Source organism: Mandrillus leucophaeus, unplaced genomic scaffold (genome assembly GCF_000951045.1).
Source record: "Mandrillus leucophaeus isolate KB7577 unplaced genomic scaffold, Mleu.le_1.0 Scaffold382, whole genome shotgun sequence".
Taxonomy (NCBI): domain Eukaryota; kingdom Metazoa; phylum Chordata; class Mammalia; order Primates; family Cercopithecidae; genus Mandrillus; species Mandrillus leucophaeus.
In genome coordinates this window covers 1,335,477-1,355,816 of record NW_012104054.1, presented here as the reverse complement: position 1 = coordinate 1,355,816, position 20,340 = coordinate 1,335,477, and the positions used below count along the sequence as shown (strand labels likewise).

At 36.1% G+C, this 20,340-nt stretch overlaps 1 protein-coding gene across 2 annotated transcripts in view; it reads left to right on the top strand.

Annotated features, from left to right (window-relative positions):
- The window catches only part of ZPLD1 (zona pellucida-like domain containing 1), a 47,143-nt gene extending 35,461 nt beyond the window's left edge, over positions 1–11,682 (top strand). For both annotated transcript variants that reach the window (XM_011990770.1, XM_011990769.1), the window contains 4 exons: positions 2,596–2,767; positions 4,018–4,126; positions 10,716–10,745; positions 11,158–11,682. In XM_011990770.1, coding sequence (XP_011846160.1) covers positions 2,596–2,767; positions 4,018–4,126; positions 10,716–10,745; positions 11,158–11,333 — 487 coding nt within the window. In that variant the 3' untranslated portion in view covers positions 11,334–11,682. The remainder of the gene's footprint in view (positions 1–2,595; positions 2,768–4,017; positions 4,127–10,715; positions 10,746–11,157) is intronic.
- Positions 11,683–20,340: the final 8,658 nt, after the last annotated feature.

The following is a 20,340-nucleotide window of genomic DNA, read 5'->3' as shown; positions in this document are numbered from 1 at the left end:
GCAGGTATTTCTTGCAGTATTCCAATATTCTACAGGAAAAATACCGAAAATGGCAGAAAAGAAATTTTAAAGATGAATTAAACTCACCAGAAAACTGTTGCCACGGAATATATAATATATACATTCCAACATTCATTTTTAAAAAGCAAAAAGCATCATGGTTATGAAGATAGAATTATGAGAACTTAGGTAAGTAAGGATAGGACAGTAAAAGTCATGGCTATGGAAATGTGAAAAGGAAACTGGGATAAGTGAAAATAAATGGAAATATAAAAAAATGTATGAGAGGAAGGGACACGTAATTAGAAGACATTCAAAAGGTGTGCAGATCACAGCAGAAACAGTGTGGGACATGGAAGATAAGTATAAGAAATACAAATAAAAATAAACAAATATAAAGGAAAATAAAAAGAGGAGTAAGTAAGATAGAAATAAAAAGGTGAGAAAGGGAATTCAATATATGTATAATGTGCATAATTAGAATTGTCCACCCAAAAGTCAAAATAATAGAACACCATGTTTAAAAATATAATCCAGGAACACTTTCCTAAATTAAAAAAAAATCTGTCATTGACATAATGAATTGATGCCCTGGATGAAATTGAAGATTTCATTAAGTGGAAACCAGGGGCAATATAAAAAGACATAGAAATACAATAAAAAATTAGAGATTTTACCTCTTAGAAAACTTACTTCTGGTGGCCAACAAGTAAGTAAGGAAGTAAGGATATAGGAAATCTAAATGACATAAGCAATAAGCTATATACAGTGAGACAACAATTCATAACAATATCAAAAACCAGGAAGTCCTCACCACTGGAAGTTGTAAAACCCATAAATAAGACTTGTATCAAAAATGAAAATATGAACCAATGTTCTGGAAGAAGTTAAGAAAAAGTAGGTTCCTTGAAAAAATATGTTAATAGAGAATCACAAGCTAATCAAATCAAGAAAAAAAGGGATAAATGACAAATACAAAAAGATAAGAGGGGAATCAACATGGAAATGAGCAGAGTACGGTTCTATCAGATATCACAGTCAATAAAATGTCTACAATTATTAAAGGAATGTCATATTATGCAAGGCTAGCCACATAGACAAAAGTCACAGAACAGTAAACTGAGAAATAGATCCCCAAACATATAGGAATTTAGTGTAAGATGGAGTGTGGAACCACAAATCAGTGGGATAAGTAGATTTTTAAAAACAGTGTTGGACATGGATAATAGTAAGATAAAAGATAGTATTGGACCTATACTTCACTCAATACACCATAATAAAACCTAAATAGATTATTAATTTAAATGTAAAAGCTACAACTTTAAAAGTGGTAGAATAAAACAAGAGAAATACCTCAAAACTTTGGAGTAAGGAAACTCTTTTCAGTCTAAATACTAGAAGCCACAAAATAACATATTGAAAATTTAACTACATAAGAGTAAAACTGTGAACACACGCGCGCGCGCACACACACACACGCGCGCGCACACACACGGAATGTCCAAAGCCAAATAACAAAGTGAAACAATTTGTAACTTATGTAACAACCAGTAACCACTCTTCTTAACACATAAAAGAACTCATAAGAATCAGAAAGAAAATGGTCAACAACACAACAGAATTTGGTCAAAAAACATAAACCATTTTCAGATAAAGAAATGCAAATGACTATGAGATATGTGAAGATATACAAACTCATTAATTATAAGAAAAATACAAGTTAAAATTATAGGGTGATAGTTCATTTTTACTCTGAAATAGGGAATAATAAAAAGTTTTATCCATACATTTTGCTGATGTAGCTCTGGAGAAGTAAACATTGTTTTCATCTATTGCTGGTGAAGTCCAAAATTGAACAATATTTATATAGGGCAATTTGACAATATCTATTAAATGATGTATTCTGATATATGGATGTATTCTGTAGATAATCCTGTGCATGTTCAACATGATATATCATAAGGCTATTCATTATTACTTCGTTTCAAAAAAGCAAAAGATTAAAAACAATGCATGTACATAAATAGGAAACTGATTAAATAAAGTCTGAAACATGTCCATGATGAAATACTATACAGCTGTGGAAGAAAATGAGGAAGCTCTCTAAATGTTGATACGAAAAGATCTCTAACACTGCTAAATCTTTAAAAGGCGAGGTACAACATAGTGTAGACAATATGCTATCACATGTTTAAGGAGGGAGGACAGTAAGAATACATTGCTTCTGTTTCTATTTTCATATACCCTGGGAATGATGTGAAAATAAATGAAAATAAATGAGAACGAAAAGAAGTGGGATCGCCTCTGGCAGGTTTCTATATATTTTAAATTGTTTGGATTTTGGAACTATATGAAAGTATAATTCTTCTAGCTATTATTGCAATCAGAAACTGATCTGTTTAAATTTTATGATCCAGGTTTTACTGTCATATCTGTTGAATTAGCTTATACTATGATTAAATGTCTGTAACGTGGCATGGTTCTGTTAGCTCTTAATGTAATGGCGGATCCTTAATACGGTAGAAATTAATTTACAAGTCTCAGTAGGTTGATACTTTCCAGTGATGTCCTGTTTTCACGTTCCCTAAAATTTAGCTGTGACAAGGATCCTCAGACCACCGTCATTGAGAATGGCCGAAGCCAGCGGGGCCGGTTTTCATTTGAAGTGTTCCGATTTGTGAAACACAAGAATCAGAAAATGTCCACTGTCTTCTTGCACTGTGTTACCAAGCTCTGTAGAGCAGATGACTGCCCCTTCCTTATGCCGGTATGTTTTGAAGAACTTCATTCTAAGTTGTTGAATTGTTCTAAGCTGAAAGTTTATCAAATGTCAGAAACTAATTTCTGCTTGGAAAGTGGATAGGTGTTAGTTCAAATAGTTTGAAGTAGGATTTATTCATTTATCTAGTAAAGGTCTGCTAAATATCCTACTTTGTGCCAAGCATTGTACTGAGGATACATAGATGAGGCATGCACAAATTCTGAATTTAATTAGATTATCTTTTAGGATCATGAGCTAGTCACAGAAGAAAGCAAGACAAAAATCTTATGGTGCAAAGGCAGACAAATATATGGTAGTAATAGGCGGTATTCACCATTGCAAGAGAGTTAAATCAGGAGAGGTTGAGAGGATTGGTGGGGATGAACTCCAGCTGTTACTTTGAAGTGGACTGAACCCCAAAGAACCAAAATCAAGACTGTGAGAGACACTGCTGGCCAAACGATGGTCAAAGACACAGACACATAAATTAGTGTGATCAGAGAGCTTCTAGTTCTTCAGGAGGGTTGTAGAGCAGAGTAGAGATGCTTGGAAAACCCGGGGAGCGCACTGGGCTGGTGCTGGAAAGGTAGATTGTGGTCAGATGGTCAGGAAATCACTGAGATTAAAGGCTAAAAGCAGTGAAAGGTGTGCATCTGAATTGCATACAGTCACCATTAAAATAAAGATCCATTTAGTAGTGAATTAAAAAATTCTATTCTGACTGGCTCTCTAGGGTCACATCATTATTAACCTGAGAAAAACGCAGGCCCCTTTTTAATTTGAAATACCGTTAATATGTTTATATTTATGTTCAATTCATGCATAAATGGGAAGCTATTTCTTCATACTCATGGATCCCTTTGGACTAATAAGCAATGTCAGATAGGGGTAAATGGAGAGTCCACATTACCTTGAGTCCATGCTGACCAACATTTCCAGGAAGGATTTATTAAAGACTTGAGAGAAATAAAAGTAGAAAAGTTTGATAAACACAGCACTTTTTCAAGAGAGCCACTGAGCTCTGTAAATTAATGAGGCAGTGCACAATTACAGAGGGAGGAAATAAGAAATGTGGCCCAAGCCAGGGTAAGAAACACTGTAGCAGTTACATGCAAAGTAATTAAATAAATGCACAGAAGGAAATGAATAAAATTAAACATGTGGTATCTCTTCCAAAAGAATCTGCTTTCCAAATGACCATAAAGAAACAATTCTGTGCCGGTGTGGAATTTCATTTGTTTTCATTAACACCTCAGATTTGCAGCCACAGAGAAAGGAGAGATGCTGGGAGGAGGACGACTTGGAGCTCCCAGAGCTCTTCTGGCAGTGCGGTGCTCTCTGCTGGTCCCATCATTACTCGAAGTGGTAAGTGTGCTCCTCCTTCTGTATGTAGTAATAGACGGTTCCAAAATGCCTCGTTACTTGGCTTCTAACAAGAACTCAAAGTGGTTCCTAAACAGCACTAATTAACTGTGAGACAAGATAAACTGCTAAGCAACTTTAATTTCACAGTAGTTTTCCTGTTTACTCAACTTTCACACAAAGGGCAATATTGTCTTTACTACATTTCCTGTTTTCTCACACACACACACACACACACACACACACACACACACACACACACACGAGTATGCCAGGATGGACCTGTTTTTTTTTTTTTTTGAGACGGAGTCTCGCTGTGTTGTCCGGGCTGGGGTACAGTGATGTGATCTTGGCTCACTGCAGCCTCCACCTCCTAGGTTCAAGAGATTCTCCTGCCTCAGCCTCCCAAGTAGCTGAGATTACAGGCGCCTGCCACCACACCTGGCTAATTTTTGTATTTTTAGTAGAGATGAGGTTTCACCATATTGCTCAGGCTGGTCTCGAACTCCTGACTTCATGATCCGCCCACCTCGGCCTCCCAAAATGCTGAGATTACAGGCGTGAGCCCGGCCCATGCTGGACGTGTGTAATCACCCCATGAATACGCTTCACCCTCCTCTGCCCTGCTGTCACCCATGACTACTAATTTGAGTGGACTGCAGCCTCTAGCTCCCTTGCCCTCTAGTTTCTGGCTGGGCTTGACCAGTCGGTGGTGCTGTAAGCAGATGGGAGGGCACAGAAATTGTGGAGTCCACAGGGCTCCTCCTAGACAATTCTCTCCCTGTAACTACTCTGAAAACCCTCTCCTTGTCCCTTAACTCTCCTCGTCCCTTAACTCTCCTCTCTCTCGTGAATTTTCTACGTCTTTATAAATAGCCTATTAAACACTCCGTATATGGCCCAGTTTGAGTACCATTTGTTGCCTTTCAGAATTGTGTATATTACATACTCTCATCTACTGCATTCATTTGTGCTCATGAATTTATATGATCTAATGGACACAACTCTTTATCTGTCTCTTATACACATCTAGATGTGTATAAGAGACAGCTGCATTCATTTGTGCTCATGAATTTATATGATCTAATGGACACAACTCTTTATAACTGTTTATAAACATATTCTCAGGTATACAAATATATGTGCATACATGTACCTACACACACACACACACACACACACACACACACACACACACACAGTAAATGGATGTAGATTTTGTAGGTTTAAGTCAGTGTGAACCCAGAGACTTCCGGAGTCCATTGGATAAAACAGAGATGTGGCATGAAAAACTCTGAAACTAAAGCCGGAAAAACAGGTTCTAGGTTTAGCTTTTGTTCTAACATGCCATGTGAGTAGAGGTTTTGTTTCATTTCTCTGGGCAAATGTTTCTTCATTTTTAAAGTAAAAGTTTTTAAAAAGTTTAAAAAGTTTTAAAATGTTTTATTCATTTTAAAATAAAAGTTTTAAGATTTTTTTTTTCTAACTCTATCGTTCTAAATTTTCTCCCAAAAAAGAGAATAATTCTGATTTGGATTATATGCTAATAATGTTTTCTCCATTTTATATTAGCCTTAATGCTGTTATTATGTTTCAGTTACATTTTCGGTGCCTTTTCTCCATGCTGCCCATCCCACAGTCAAAAGAAAGTTTTGCCTGAAATAGGCAAATCAGTAAAAAGTGGTTTTGGCCCAAAACATTCAGACAATTGTGTAGTCCTAACATTGTTTAAAAACAAACCAATAGGCCCTTTCAATAATGCAGAGATATATTAAATATGAAATTTCAAACGTAGCCCATATTCCCTGAAGATTTTTGGTATGTGCTCTGACTGGTTTAAAAATGACTGGTTTGGTCAGGCACGATGGCTCATGCCTGAAATCCCAGCACTTTGGGAGGCCGAGGCGGGTGGATTACCTGAGGTCAGGAGTTCAAGACCAGCCTGGCAACATGGTGAATTGCCATCTCTACTAAAAATACAGAAATTAGCCGGGTGTGGTGGCACACGCCTGTAATCACAGCTACTTGGGAGGCTGAGGCGGGAGAACTGCTTGAGCCAGGGAGGCAGAGGTTGCAGTGAGCCAAGATTGTGCCACTGCACTTCAACCTGGCCAACAGAGTGAGACTGTGTCTCAAAAATAAAATAAAATAACATAACATAAAATAAAATAAAAGACTGGTTTGTGGCTTGTGAAAGTCCCATTTTTTATCTCTATCTAGCTTTCAGAAGTGGCTCATAGAATTACATTGAATGGAAACTCAGTTCTTGCTGCCAATAATTAGGATTGCTTTTGGGTAGGCACAATAAAAGAGATTTTTATTTCCATGGAGCATATCTAGAGTCAGTTTGCTATAAGAAAAGAAATTTAAAAGTGACATTTCTTCTGTTCATCTTGGGTAGATGGCTTTTCCTCCTTAATTACCGTCTTCCTTCTTGCCTACGCAGAACTAAGTATTACAGTTTTTAAATAATTTGTTAGCTGTATTCATCCATTCTAATGTTGCTAATAAAGAAACACCTGAGACTGCGTAATTTATAAAGAAAAAGAGATTTAATGGGGTCACAGTTCCACATGGGTGGGGAGGCCTCACAATCATGGCAGAAGGCAAAAGAAGAGCAAAGGCATGTCTTACATGGTGGCAGGCAAGAGGGCATGTGCAGAGGAATTGCCCTTTATAAAACTGTGAGATCTCGTGAGACTTATTCACTATCATGAGAACAGCATGGGAAAAATCGATCCCATGATTCAATTACCTCCCATGACATGTGGGTATTATGGGAGCTATAATTCAAGATGAGATTTGGGTGGGTACACAAACCATATCATTAGTGTAAAATAATTTTTAAAATTCAGAAAAGGTTCTAAGATCCTCCAAATCCCAGCAAAGATAAATAAGTAGAAGTCTCTAATTCTAACATAAGTAAACAGTTCTCTAGGTTTATAGGTTTCATCCATCCCATGTCCAGTTGCCACAAAGAGCTATCACAATGCCTCTGATGTCATACCTGGATTTCTTTCCAATTTTCAACCAGTTTCCACATCAAGAATGTCACTTATTGCCCAACATGCTAGAGTTGTCTCGGAATCACCTCCAGTTTCTCCACCGGCAGAGCCCCCAGAGGAGCACACTCACACTTTCAGGGTTCCCTTGAATCCGCTCTCATTCTCTCTGGAATTATTTTTAAATAATTTTGATACATTTTGGCATGGTCTTCTTTAGTCATCATGGTGGTCTCACTGCTTAGAGGAACATATATAAAGATGTTTACATTGTAATACTATGATACCCATGAAAAAAAATATTTTTAAAAATTCCACATGAACACAGAACTCAGAACTCAAGCCCTATCCATCCATATGCAAATCCTATGTAAACTTCATGTTCAGCTTCATGACCAGAACTACCTTTTTTCCTTAGTTTCACTTTATTTTTATCTTAGGTCAGCTAGAATTTATCTCTTCGGGTCCTGTGGCCAATTTTATATAGACAAGTCCAATTTCAGGCTTGATTTGCTCTCTTCAAAGCTCTCTGATTCTTGGAAGTTTTGCTCTGTTTGCTCATTGAACCACTCCTTTTCCCTAGACATCTAGCTTAGGTCAAGTTCAGTAAGTTGTTAAACCTCAGAACTCCTGTTTTGTTTTGCTTTTTAATGAAATCAAATCCATTCTGGATATTTTTTTTACCCAACATTGTTAATAGTTTTGTTACTTGACTTAGGAAAATCTTCATACCCTCATAATGCAACCCCTCAAGAGAAATTTCCTGAAGTGTTCTTATTTAAAACTTCAAAATGCTAAAGGTGCTTGGATAGGGGAGTGCTTATCAAAGGGTGCAATTCTGGAAATCTAAAGGCACCAACACCAGAAAACAATACCTAATTGTTTTGTTTAATTAAATTCCTGTGGAGAAACCCAAGCCATATTCTTGTTCAATTAGAATTGTTGAGTTTTGTGAGTAGTTAATAATTCACTTGAGCATGCTTGTTTAGTCCCTTCATGGGACTGGCACTCTTCTAGGAACTGGGAATACAACAGAGAACAGGCCACAGACTTTGTCCTCGGAGATCTTAGAGTTCAGAGGTAGAAACAGACTATTAACGAACATAACACTGTGGAAAGTAAAAAGGTCGGCGCTTATTAACTTGAAATGTGTGGTCTATTTTACTATATAGGTTATTAAAGTTTTTTAAAAAAATAGTTTTCTAGTGCTAAGAGAAAAAAATTATTCTGCATATATCTTTCGTGGTCTTTTTATTATTATTTCAACTACTTACATGAGAAAGCAGAGAATGACAATTTATCTGCCACTTCTGGCTTTCAAATGACTGTGGCATTGCTGCTATCACCTTCCTCCTATAGGATTTCAAATAGATAAATATACTCTTGGAGACCCCCAAAAGTTTGGTATTCCAATCAGTTCTAATTCCAGAAGGCTTCAGGTGTTTCTCTTAGCATATATGTACATGTCAAGACCAAGTGGGTTCGAGGAAAAAACAAGCTGTGGTGCGTTAAAAGTCTCCTGAAAAAATGTCTACCTTCCCTTTCAAGGCTTTACAGTGCTTTGATGTTTTGTTTGTTTGTTTGCTTTGTTTGCAATAATACAAAAATTGGAAGCTACCAGAAATAGCAACTAGATAAAGCAATTCTCTCCACCTTTATCCACTATCAAATACAATTCCAAATAGTATTAGAATATCACAGGTTTTGATTTCAACCACCTGCCAAAGGTAGTACTCTTTCATTTATTCAGAGTCCTGGAACCTGGATTTTGTCATTCCAGTCTCATTTGGAAAAGGGTGTGTCCTTTCCCCACACAGGGAGATTTTGTCCACAGCCAAGTCCTCATTGATGACACCTGAAATATTGCTTCTATAGTAGTGTTGGTGGTAATATGGGGAGTGAGGGGGACAGTCTGACTTTTGTTAACCTTAGGAGGCAGAAAATAGCAGAGAGGGCATCTAGTCCTAGCACTTTTGTCTTATTTGGAACACTTATTAGAAAGGAACTTTCTATTTTTTAGTTGAAATATTTTAAAGCAATTAAGTGTGATTTCTAAAAAAGACAATAGCTTTCAAAAAGAAATTTTGTACCATTATATATTCTCCCCCTGTGTTCCAGTGAGGCAGCTCATCTTGGGAAAAGAGCACATGGCTATTTTGGAAGAATTGCTCATAGTCCATTCATCCCATCTGTTTCCATGAGAAGCAAGTGTGATTATAAAGTAGTGTTGGTTAGAGATTAGGATTTTTCTGAATGTTGTATAATAAAAATGTGTGTTATTTTTCTTTTTGTCCTATAGCGATGCATTGCACCATTCAAAAGAGTACTATGAATGAGTGCCGTATTAATTTTGAGCATTGTACTTCAGGATCAGAAAGCATCGTTTCTGCCAAGATTCATGTGTCTGAAAAAAAAAATGGTGTCAGATATTTTATAAATATCTCACCAGGTTCTCCCCTTACTTGTTTTAAATACTCATCCTAGAGTTTCATAGCTTGAGATATTCATCTTCATCGCCAGAAATAGTTTTCATACTTGGCCAGTTTATATTATTTTAGGAAAAGGACTCTGAAACTGAGCTTTGTTTTAAGCATATATTTACTCTGTCATAAAGGCTGTGACAGATGGAAATTTCTTTATCTGTAAAATGGGGGTAGCAATAATATCCAAACCATATGGCTTCTGTGAGAATGAAGTGTGATAATATATGAAACAGCAGTTTATGAACTATGTAGTTTTATACACATATTGACTGTAATAATATTTATATTCCAGAAATAAACAGTCAATTGCACACATTATATGGTTCAAATAACAAACGCAAATATTAAAACACAAATATGAAATTATTATTTCAAATATGAAATATGAGCTCATACAAGCTCAAGGGTTAATAGCAACATGATGACAAATTGGATAATAAAAATTGGGAAATCAAGTAATATGTTCATCACATCTATTATTGTGTTTGGCAGGGAAAAGTCAAAAATCAACAGCTTCAATCTTTTACTTAACAGATGCAAATAAGACTACAACTCAAGCTCAGGAGTCATGTTTTCCTTTCATATAGTTATTAAGTGTAAATTTATCTTCTTGGAACTTAAAGTGATGTGTTTGCAGATTATGTTGGACAAATTGGCAATACTTAAAATAGAGTGGCACTAAATAATGAATATTCTGTATAACAGAATAACAAATAGCAGGTTATAGGACCATAAAAAATGTAATAGCTGTTAACAATTACTGCCCCCACTAACCTGACTGGAGAGCTAATGATGAAACAAAGTTGGCAGGCAAGAAAACAACGTAGTGTAGATTTTTTTCGATTACATTTGTATACCCAGGACAGGTGCAGAATGTGGGCTTGGGGAATAGAAAGATGATGAAATCCAGGACATATGAAACAGGGCATGGAAAAGCAGAATGATTTAGGAGGCCTTTCATTTTTGCCTTACTCAAGGAGATTATGGGTGGAAGTAAGAGGAGATATAGGTAAAAATGTAGGTACAAAGTAATTATTGATCAGAATAAACAAAGGTAAATATTTGGAGAGATGATGTCACTTCTCTCTTCCCGTTTTTTCCCCTCAGATGAGACTCCAACCAACAATTCACAACTTGGTAAGATAATTAACATATTTTGCTGTTTTTTTTTTTTTTTTTTTACATTTTTGGTGATCAGTTACAAAGCTGTAATCATCTCAGTGTAATGAGCTTGAGTTTTCCAAGTTTGGTACATTTTAGATAACAGTTCACTGAGGGTTTTCAAGCTCATATGTGATCTATTGGTCAATTTTTATAGCATTTGATAGCTTTTTGGTATTTTTGGTTTTGGCGGCCCATGGGCAGCCTCTAAACCATACAATCCTTTGGTATTGGGTTGAATTACAGTCAAATAGATTGTAACACAATTCAGTGCCATGCTGCTATTCTATGAGATGCTGATGAAAGACGTTTTGCAGGTAAAATTGGGTTAAGGTGGGATAAATATTATATGGGGCCTTTACAACTGGGTGTGTTTCATTATTTGCAGGTTCTCCAAGTGTGCCTCCCTTCCAGCTGAACGCCATCACCAGTGCACTGATATCAGGAATGGTCATTCTGGGAGTTATGAGCTTTTCTCTTCTTCTGTGCTCACTGGCCCTTCTGCACAGGAAGGGACCCACCAGTTTAGTGTTGAATGGCATAAGAAACCCAGTCTTTGACTGACTGTAACAGGTGCCTCCTCTCTGGAGAAGGCTTCACTGACTAAACTATGTGTAACTGCAGTCAGTGTTCCATCTGAATTTCATGTCAGTCCACATTCAATATTTGTAGGTTTGATAAATTTCACAGTGTAGCTTGTCAGCGTAATGATAGTGAAAGAAGTTTATAATATTGCTATTGTCACTGATGTATGTGGCCAGCCGTACTTTTATGCCACCAATGAATATATTGACAATAAGTGAAAAATATTCAGGACTTAGCTCTTCCAGGATCAGTAATATTTCATTTTACGTCAGTTTGCTTTTGATTGTTGGTGAAAAGATAAAAGGTTGGAGTAGACAAAAAATGAAATGTGTTGCATTTCCCCCTTAAGCATTAAAGCCCAGTGCAGCGGCATTTAGATTTGCACATGTGGTCCTAGAATAAATGTTGCTTTTTGTTTTAATCCAGATATTCCCTGCTTCAGGATGTGTTTTAACTGGACTGGCCAATTTGGATACCTGAGATGTAACTACTCATTCTATGACCTCCTGTGTTTTTGGCTGATTTCCATGTCTGACAATACTCATTTTAAAAGAAACTCTTGGGACATATCTCTTAACCTGGGGCATCCTTTTGTATAGAAGATAGTGAAAATAGTTGTTAGCTTCCAAGTGTCCTAGTACTAAGTGTCCCTAGATCATTATTTGTTAGAATAGGAATGGCTGTGATCTGTTTTCTTCTTCTGGTTCACGTGAGAACATCAGCACATGTTAACTCTCCTCCCAGGTAAACAGTTCAACTGCTGTTGCAGCTGTGCTTCCAGCAGTGAGGTAACTATGCAAAGATTATTTTTAATTCAGGAATCATTACATGTGAAAACAAGCTGTAGTTGTGAAAAGAGAACATTATCATCAGCTCATAAACCTACTGTTCCTAGAAGGGTTTTGAACAGTTTAGATTCCCTTTTTCCTAAAACAAAAAGGAAACTTAGGTTAAGTGTCGTTTGCAGAACATTGTTGGAATCTACATTAAAAGATATTCTTTCCCCCCATATTTTTGGTGTCAGGCAATACAATTAATCAGGAGAGGGTTTCTTTTTAAGGTATCTTCTTGTAGGTTTCATAATTGCCATGAATAAACAATATTTTCTTCTAATAGTAAACTACAAGAAGCATTTGATCCTTTATCAGTTTTGCAAAAAAAGCAAGTTTTAAGCAGCCCATGTTCTTACAAAAAAACAATGTTCTCTTTGTTTAAACTACCTATGCACTGAACAAATAAAACAATTTAATAGCCAACGAAAACCCAGCATGTGAAGTTACTAGAAGTGCCATGTTAACTATAAGAAATTGCTGTAATCGCTAATTTCTATTCAACGTTGGTGACCCATTAGTTGGGACTTAATTTGTTATACTGCATGTGAATCATCAAGCAATATTAGATTGCTTCAAATGAAATGTCTACAATTTGAGTTAATAATTAAATCAATCCTCAAGCTGAAAAACACTTTTACTCCAATTTGCCTGAATATTTCAGGAGAAAGTATTTATATTGCAATAATTAGCTATATACTTGCATCAACTTTTTATTTCAAGGTGTAGACGCCAAGGGAAGTGGGATCTGGAAAGTCTCTGGATAATTTATTCACACACACAAAATTTTAAATCACGTAAAAAGCCAGTCTACTCTTCCCTGTGTTACTGCAAAATAACTTTGAAGTGACTGTTCTGAACGTTATCTGTGTTAACATGATTAACTGACCATACTACTAATGTTACCCTATGTGTACATGGATAGTATTGAAATATACTGGTAAATCTATTTCAGATACTTTAAGTGAATTGCCATTGATTCTAGGATTAAGTTCTGTGAATAGGACATTATATCATTTAAGCTGTTTTGTCAATTTGATTTTTATGCTTTTGGAATGGCCGCTGTTTCAGCTGTTGGCCTTTTCAATTCTATACTCCATTTTATAGAATTGAATAATGGACACATATCATTTGGGAAGCAACTTAAGTATCATATTTTTTTTTGCCACCCTTTCATCATAAAAGGAAGAATCAGAGTTATAATGAGATAAACCAAGCCTGTTTTTTACAACTTTGTTCTTATAAATCTGCAGTTGTATGGAGTATTTAGTTATACTGAATTTTACAGTTATTATAGTGTGAAAAACCTTACAAAATATGTGCAAACATTTCTTCAGTTTTAATACCTCAAACTGTTTTTTGCACTTCAGGGGTAAGGTCTGATGACATGTAAAAAATGATCGTTTAATAAAATAATGGTTTAAAATGTTGACCTGTTTTTTTTTTTTCCTCCTTCCTGCTCTCGACATCCTATTCCTACTTTCACAAATACAGAGGGTCTCCAACTTATGATGGTTACATTTACAATTTTTGACTTTAAGATGGGCTTATCAGGGCATTAAATGCATTGTTGACCTGTGATTTTTTTTTTTTTTTTATTTATAATGAGTTTTTTGAGACATAACGCCATTGGAAATTGAGGAGCATCTGTATTGAGAAAGATTTAGTCTAAAATAAGCTGCCTAATGCAACAGGGAAGGCCAGTGATCTCTGTATGTAGGTAAAGTCTGCCCTCTCAATACTGAGCCCTGTGCAGGGAGACACATTCTTAATATCAGCTAAAGGTAAGGAAGGACATTTTTCTTTGAGCTTGAGCTCTAACTAAAATGGAACTTACAATTTTAAAAACTTTGGTAGGGACAGAAAAAAAAAACTGGAAAGACAAGGAGCTTGGCTTCTGCCTGGAATTTCACAGTCTCTCCTAAGTGCCAGCAGGATCTGTGTCTTGGGGGAGGGTTGGTAGGAAAGTGGCATAGTGTTGAGGCAAAATCCTTTTCCTGACCCAGAGATAATCCAATCTCACACAACTGGGCACTACCCGGAGCCCTAAGTATTGACAATTAGCTTTGGGAGCCTCACAAGACAGGATGGTTCATGAGGGGCATTGTCAGCTGTGGAAAATGTAAGGCCACTCTATGAAGCCTCACAGACAGTAAACTACCAGAAGTTAGAATAGAGCAGAAGTTCATGGGAGACCCTTTTTTGTGAACACGGGTCATGAACATAATATGAAGAATAGTTTGAAGAATTGCAACAGAATGGAGGGCCAGCACGCATTTATTTTGATTCCATATTTATAGGAAAAAGAGAAAGCTGATCATAGAGCAACTGCCTTTGGGAATGAGATTCTTCAACTATTTACAAGTGGGGAAACATTTAAATTAAAACAATCTAAACTCATAATTTAGAAAAAAATTTTACAAATACTTGTATAGGAAACAAAACAAATATCAGAGTGAGCTGGAGTTGGTGTATCAGTCAGTGTTCCCCAGAGAAAAAGAATATATGATATTGGTATATATGTCACATATTATATATATTTAATATGTATGTGTGTTACATAAGATATGTGTGTGTGTGTGTGTATATATATAGTATTTGTGTGTGTGTAACATAAGGAATTGGCTCACATAATTCTAGAGACTTAACAAGTCCTAAGAATAGAATTGCAGTTGGCAAGGTCGGGACCCAGGAAAGCTGATAGTGTAGTTCCAGTCCAAAAGCTGGTAGGCTTGAGGCCGTGGAAGAGTTGATGTTTCCATGCAATCCAAAGGCAGGAGAAACAAAATTCCAACTTTGAAAGGCAGGTAGGCAGAAGGAAATCATTATTATTCACAGGAGGGCCAAACTGATTGGAGGTATCATACTGTTAAAAGGCTAAACTTCCTAATCAGTCCAGGAATATTAAGCAATTAATAAATAAAAGTGTTACAAAATCTGACAGTGCAATTGAAATGGTTTAAAACTATTTACTGTCTGGAGGTAAGGGTTCATGAATTGAGGGTCCTCTTTTATATTACCTGGATAATATTGATCAAATTGAAGAAAGACAGGGACATGAGTAGGTGGGGAGTGATGAACTCTAAAGTTATACAAAATTATTCCTCGGCATCAGGAGAAACAGAGTACAAAGATACATGGCCAGGCGGTATTTATTGGACCCATATCCTAAAGGGCTGGCATCGGGGATGCTGGTAGCCAAGGAGAAGAATAATGACATCAGCAGTGACAACAGGCTGGAAGCAGTAAAGAACATAAAACAGAGTAGTTGAGATAATAGGGGGCAAACGCAACAAGGGGCCGCTGGACTCTGGGAGAAGAGGCCGCTGCCACTTCTTAGGAGGAACTAGTTCTTTGGTGGGAGACAGAACGAGAATCATTGACAGCTGTTACCCACATTCCTCATGACAGCTGCCTGTCCTGCAGAAGTTCAAAGGTAAGTGAAAATTGAATTAAAAAGTTATATATTTATGTTTGTGAGGATATCTTGCCTGACAGCTTATTGGCAAATGCAGTCTCTGAAAATTTGAATAACACAAGAAAACTGAAATAGCCTTAATTAATGCCACATTTTGCTGAGATGTCGAGAAGAGGATTAGTTTGGGAGTTTCTGCTCATGTGGACTAGATGTAACCTTTCGAAATCTCTGCTCAGTAATCTTCATTTATAAAATGCTTTGTATTCTTGGCAAAGTGAAATTGAGAACTCAGATTGTTATCTGCTTAGTTCAAATCTCCAATTCCTCTTTGCCTCAAGTATCTGGATATTTCCTTTTTTATTTAAATTGCCAACATAATTACTTCAATTTTCTCTTCCATTTTCTGTGTAGAAAGGAGCAGTGCTAATCATTACATGGAGCTTTAGTCAAAGGCAACGCGACCCAAATTTTGAGGTTAGTTTTCATCAGGAGCATAGCTGTGTTAGCATTGCCCAGAGCAAAATCCATTACTGAATAATCCTGCTGGTTTAACTAATCAACTAACACTACAAGATTTTGGGAGAGCTGTGGTTTGACAATTTCATGCAACCCTGACTCAGAGTTATACAGGTCCTGAAGCTATTTCTTCTCCTGTATGTAGTTTTGTAAATTATTTATTTATTTTTATAGTAGGGAACAATTGGCTAAACTGAAAAATTACTCCAGAGGAAATATAGTTGTGTTTAGCAATTATTTATGACTTGGAAATTTGAACTTATTTATTTAAAAGCTATCATTTTGCTAGTGTATATTTTGTGACTGATAAAATGAGATGGCAGAAAATGATGTAGGGTTCTCATTGTAAAGAAAATGGAACCCAATAATTTCTTCTGAATCCTGTAAAGATAAGACGTAGGTGCTTCTTTGGTATCTCATCTCACTCTATAAATACAATGTGGAACAAAGGCAATTCACTAATGCTCACTAAAAATTTTAATACAGGCTGGGTATGGTGGCTTATGCCTGTAATCCCAGAGCTTTGGGAGTCCAAGGTGGGCAGATTGTTTGAGCCCAGGAGTTCAAGATCAGCCTGGTCATTGTGAAACCCTGTCTCTACTTAAAAATTTTAAAAATTAAAAAATTAAAAACTGTAATGCTTTCTTTCTACCTTGTCAATGGATATATATTGAGAGTTTCTCTTATTTCACAAATTAATCATCAACATGGACGATTCGTGCCTCTAAGACTTTATCAGAAACTCTTTTGAAAGTTGCCATGAATATTGTGATTAAACCAGTAGGACCTATGGTTATTTTTACAAAGATATGCCAGACTGAAGAAGTGTGCACACATTTGGCCTTGGATTCATAGCTGGATGTGTAAAGAACTTTGCCTGTTTACCATTGCAGTGGTTTCCAAATCCATGTGGCTCACTCCCCGAGGAGGTATTTCCACAGACCCATAGGAATTCTCCTCAAACTTGTCTTCCATAATTTCTATAATTTTCTTCTCTTTCTGATTCCTGAAACGTTCAAACTTATAGAAAACTGCAGACAGCAATGTAACAACCACAGAAGTTTTATCATCTTGGATTAACAAATATGCACATATTTTTTAATTGTTTCAGATCTATAAAAAAATTTTTCATGTAAGTTGAAGTCCATTTTGTCCTCCTCTCTACTCTATTTCTTTTAACTGTCTGTCCAGAGGGATCATTGTCAGTAAGTTGCATGCTTTCTTTCCATCCATTTAAAAAATGATTACTACATGTGGATATTTTTCGAACAACAGAGTTTTAATGTTATCATATTTTATACTTTCTTATCACACTATGTTTTCTTTTACATGCTGATTTTTGAAGTCAACAGCATGTTACTGAAATCTCTTTATCTTGAGACAGATCAGTTTCATGACATCTTTACATTCCTGCCTCAATAACTTCCGGCTTCAATTATGTTCCAACAATTATTACTTTGTGTATCTTATAAGAAAGTCCTTTTCTCTCCTTCTCCCCTCTTTGGCCTTCAGAATTGCCTTGGCTCTTTTTGCATCTTACTTTTATTCAAAGCTGATATGAGAAAAATTATGTTAAAACTTTGATTGGAACTTTATTGAAGTTGTAGATTAATGGGGAAAAATTGCCACGTTTTTGATACTGAGGGATTTTTCCATCATCAATCTTGTTTTATGGATCCATTTATTCAAGTCTTCCTGCAATACCTTCAATTGAGTCTAGTACTTTCTCCATAAAAGTTCATAATATAAAACTTTTGTTACAGTTATTTGTAGGTGTCATAGGTTTTGGCAGCTATTGTAAACGAAATATTTTCTAGGAACTAAACTTTCTAATTACATATTGCTGCTGGATACAAATGTTAGTGATTTTGTTTTTATATTTTATTTACCACTATTGACAGAGTATCAAGTTTGTATTATAACCCTTCTGGCTGTGGATTGCCTCAGACCTGCTCAGGGCACCCAAAGTCCACAATGAGGCCCTGGAGCCAAACGCTTTCATTCAAAGTACCCTTTATTTTTCTCAGCAACATCCTTGGAATTTTTTTTTTTTTTTTCACGGAGTCTTGCTCTGTCGCCCAAGCTGGAGTGCACAATCTCGGCTCACTGCAACCTATGCCTCCTGGGTAAAGCGATTCTCATGCCTCAGTCTCCTGAGTAGGTAGGATTACGGGCCTATGCCACCATGCCTGGCTAACTTTTGTATTTATAGTAGAGATGAGGTTTCACCATGTTGGTTAGGCTGGTCCCAAACTCCTGACTCAGGCAATCCACCCATCTCGGCCTCCCAAAGTGCAGGGATTACAGGCCTGAGCCACTGTGCCCAGTCCGTATTTTTTATTTAATCACATTTTATTATCTTTGTCTCTTATATGAAGGTTTCTCCAAAGGGCTTTTTGGAGTGCTACTAAATAGTGTTAGTCATTCAGGGAAGTGTTCTGTGTCATGGGGAACTTCTGGAAGTGTTATTAGCCCAAGGCTAGTTCTGAAAGTCAAACTCTGCCTGGCAGAAGTAGGTGAATGACAATGATCAAACGACATTGATTTTTGTCAGCTCCTACATAAGTCATAAATGTGATATTTGTGGATGCATTTGGTAAATTCATACATGTTGATTGTTATTATATTTTTTCATCAAACTTACCTTATGTTTTAAAATTTGCTTTTGGAGGTGGGTATTAGTGTACCATGAGCCAATGAGGAAAGTTACATGCTGCATATGCTGTCCCTTAGCACTCATCCCAAGCCAAGTGATGGACAGGGATGAGGAGTTCCATAGGGAAAGAGTCCCCGCACTAGCGTCACTTAAGGTACTAAGATTAGCCATCTGTCTCTTCTAATGAGGAAAGCAATGTTGGAATAGAGGACAGGCACATCAAAGGTTATGGCCAGGGTTGGACATCTCAGCCCAAGTTTACTGAGGGAACAGATAAAGCAACAAAGTTGGGAAGTAACAGACTGGGCCACTAGGTGCCCAACAGTGATACTGGTGAGTGTTTGACTCATTGTGTATGGTTTATTTAATGCCTACATGATGGTGACTCTTGTTCCCTCATTTTAATCTCTTCAGGTTGATAGGACATGGGGAAATACTAAAAGGCTGGTTGCCTTTATGTACTTTTATCTAGAGGTAGTCACTTACAAATCACCCGTTTTTTTTCAGGTTGTAAGATAAATTTTCCAAGTTGTTAAAACTTATATTGCTTTTCCCATAGATTGTCAAAGAACGGTTATGATTACATTAGAGTTCCGAATTTCCTGACCTCTTTGAGAGATAAAGGAACTGTAAATAAATTACACTGTATTTCTCTTAAAAGCCTTATCTTAGGGGATTAGTAACAATATCACATTTTTCAGAAGCCTTGGGGCAATAAAATCTCCTTAGTGTAATTGAAATCTAAGTACTTATCTACTAGAGAATTATATATTTCAACAGCTTTTAAAAAATTATGTTGCACTCTTAAAAGAAATCTGCATTTTAAAATTTATATTAAATCTTTTTATTCTAAGGCAAATAAAGCAATAACTACATATAGTTTAATTTGATCTCATAATTTTTTTGCATATTAGATTTTTTAAGAAAAAATATGAATTATAATTGAATCATCTAGCTTTTCCTGTTATGTAAGTATTATTTTAATCTATATGTAATAGGGGAAAACTAAGAAGAAGGGAATACTTACTACTTGTAGATACTTTTTATATCTAATACATATTGTAACAACTTCATGAAGTAGATGATATTTTCCTAATTTACTTAGAAAACTTTCAGTCATATTTTATTTGAATATATTGGAGGTGTAATATGCCTTCTAAGTTTTATTAATTAGTTAGTTCACCTTTTGGAATCATTGTTCTTTTAATGTTTTAATTGTTTCCCTTGACTAAGTTCTCATTCACCACTTGGGATGTGAGAGAAATGGAGAGAATAAAGAACTCCAGTTTACAGAGTTGATCAAAGTTCCTTGTATATTAATAGGTGTGTGTTAGTGTGTGTGAAAGATAAAGGTTGAAGAACTGAACATTGATTACAGGGAAATTCGCTAGTATTAATATAGTTTTATAGATATTGTACCATTAGTAGACAGCTGAGTAAACTAATAACAACTTGATTTAGCTGTTTAGTAAAATTTTAAATATTATAGATAGAGGTAATTTGTGTTAGACTACTTGATTATTAGTTTCATGTCATTTTAAGGTACACATTTTTGTATTGGTTAGA